This window comes from Telopea speciosissima, chromosome 8, assembly GCF_018873765.1.
Source record: "Telopea speciosissima isolate NSW1024214 ecotype Mountain lineage chromosome 8, Tspe_v1, whole genome shotgun sequence".
NCBI lineage: Eukaryota > Viridiplantae > Streptophyta > Magnoliopsida > Proteales > Proteaceae > Telopea > Telopea speciosissima.
The window spans coordinates 51,870,806-51,873,404 of record NC_057923.1 but is presented as its reverse complement, the minus strand read 5'-3'; the positions used below and the strand labels follow the sequence as shown (position 1 = coordinate 51,873,404).

The window sequence follows — 2,599 nt, the reverse complement described above, 5'->3', positions numbered from 1 at the left end:
TGTTTCAAAGGCGAAACAGCCCGTCGAAATAACAATAGTACTTTCTGAATTTAAACAGAGGAGATTCGGCTTCATCAATAATAAAAACTTGAAAAACATCAATTTTGATTGTTTTTGTGTTCTTGTCTGAATCTTTCAGCCAAAGAGCCACAAATTCCCACCTTAAAAATGTCTTATATTGACGTGGAAAGGCCCGCTGTTGTAGAATCACTCGCCTGGAGATGTGTCATGGAATACTTATATATGCTATATAGTCCTCCCTTACTCATGTGATTTAAAGCTGTGAGACCCATATGCCAAAAAAACAAGAGCTTAGAAAAGAATATGTTTTTATCGATGGATCCAGCAACAGATTTAGATCCTCTACTGCAGAGCTACCCGGCAATACCGTGCTACTCAGACATCGTGAGGCGTGCAATGACCACCTTATCGGCCCCCACTCGGGCAAGACATTTGGATAGGGGTAAGGTGGTCATTACACACCTCGCCGTGTCTAAGCAGCACGGTCCTGTCAGGCAGCTCGGCAGTAGAAGATCCAAATTGTCCAGCAACACCATCAGTGGCCTGACACCATATATATACACACACACACACACACGAGTCCTCCGCGTCTTGAGTTGTCCAAATCCATCACCAAGATGGGTTAACCATCAAAAGACAAGACCAAGAGCTGACAAAGGCAAACACCCAAATAAGGAAATCTTTACAGATCTGCTCTCGTGAAAAACGAAAGGAACAACAAATCATCTCTCCCTAGGAGTGAAATCTATGAGGGAACAAGGACTTGAAGGCTACAAGAATCTTGATACTTTGTCTCATACCTCTCTAGGGTCGACAAAAAGATCTCTACTGGTTAGAGTTTTTGTTAATTCAAACAAGCTATCTTGTGTTTCTTTTCTCAAACCCTTTATACACCACAAGTCTTCACATGATAACAACTTCCAATGTGGAATATTAAGGCTAAGTGAATCACAACCCCCAACCTCAGTTACAATTACCTTACAATCCTCCTCAAATTCCATAGCCATGTTATGAACAAACCTACACAAAGAACGAACCAACAAACCCGACCTTGGCCCATGCTGGTTCAACCCATACATGAAATAAAACCCAAATGGGCGAAACACATCAGGGAAAACCGGTATCTTCAAGCATGGGAACACTCGATCGATCAATCTTGAGCTCTTGGCATACATGAAGCATGATAGTGGTGCTTTATCCACCCTTAGCTTGAATAGATCTCCACTGTTCCACACACTAAGCATAGCCCAATTGGGTGGGAATTGACCCGAGTTGATATCCCCCCATGACTCGGTTATCGGGTAAGCAACCCAGGTGCCTAAACTCAGTTTATTTCTGAGGACTCGGTCTATATCATCTGGGAAGAACTCAGTAGAACCCATGAACCTTCGGTAGAGAAGCTCCGCATCTTCTATCTTGAGCTTTGCAATCTCAACGGTTGGGGAGATCCGACTCTTTCTTAGGCCAACCGGGTTGACTAGTATGGTTGGGGTCCGAAACTTGATGAACCCGAGTTTGTCTGTGAATAGCTTCACTGAACCTAAGTTATCCTTATCAGTGGCCATGTATGCGAAGTCTACTTGGTTGGTTATGAACCATTCTTCGAGATGCTTCACTAGGCTCAGACCGATTCCTTTGTGCCGGTAAAATGGAGCAACCCGGAGGCCTAGTATGTATCCGACCCGGGCTTGATTCTTAATTGTTACTCTCTTAATTGAGCCTTGAATGACTCCTACCAACTCATGATGCAACTCGGCCACCTAAATAGAAAGATTTCAATTTGTCACAAACACATATGGACTCTTATCTTTCTCTATATTAATATAAACTAGAGAAAGAGAGTTACCAGCATTTGTATTGTGGGCTGTTACGGATCCTACAAATAGGGTCACCCATGGTGTCTGTGAAGAGGAAAGCACTTTCTGTTGATCCTACTTCGCAGCTCCGCTCGAAATCTTTGATCCGTTCTTTATCGATTTTGGCGTCGTAACTTCTTATCTTAAGTTTCTCAAATGTCATTGTGACATTAACAATAAAACAGTTTGAGGGTGAAGACTTGAACAGAAGTGACTTTCCAAAGAGTAGTTAAGAGAGCAGAAACAAGGGCTACCAAAGAGGAAGAAAGAGGAAGAGTAAGAGAGAGTGAGTTCACATAGTGTGAACTAAATTATGGGTTAATAAATGCACAAGAGAAAGGCAAAGAAAGGAGAGCTATTTATACGAAATGGAAAGGAGGGGGGAGGGGAGGGGAGGGGAAGGGAAAGCTGCCTTTATGAGAATGTTCTCTCCATCATCAACTATGGACCAGACTTGGGACAACAAAATGATTGATCATATTAAAAAAGGAAGACAAAAGGGAATTAATAATAGAATGTGTTTTTGTCTCTACCCCTCTTGATCCCCTTGGCTTTGCTTACGTAGCCTATCCACGTTTAGATCATCTCAGCCTCACGCCATGTTGCTAGCTTCATCTGCAATATTGTTCCTTAATTGATCGAGCTTTACATTATAGGAACAATTTCTTAGATCTACTAGATAAGAACCAAAATTATAATATATGTACGTTTCAAATTTGTTT

General features: G+C 41.9%; 1 protein-coding gene across 1 annotated transcript; it reads right to left on the bottom strand.

The window, feature by feature from the left end:
* Positions 1–815: 815 nt before the first annotated feature.
* Positions 816–1,873, bottom strand: LOC122672423 (probable N-acetyltransferase HLS1-like). The gene is made up of 2 exons (XM_043869901.1): positions 1,868–1,873; positions 816–1,781 (listed from the first exon to the last, which is right to left on the bottom strand). Exons 1-2 carry the CDS (start codon positions 1,871–1,873, stop codon positions 816–818), a joined length of 972 nt encoding a protein of 323 aa, XP_043725836.1.
* Between the last annotated feature and the right edge of the window lie 726 nt (positions 1,874–2,599).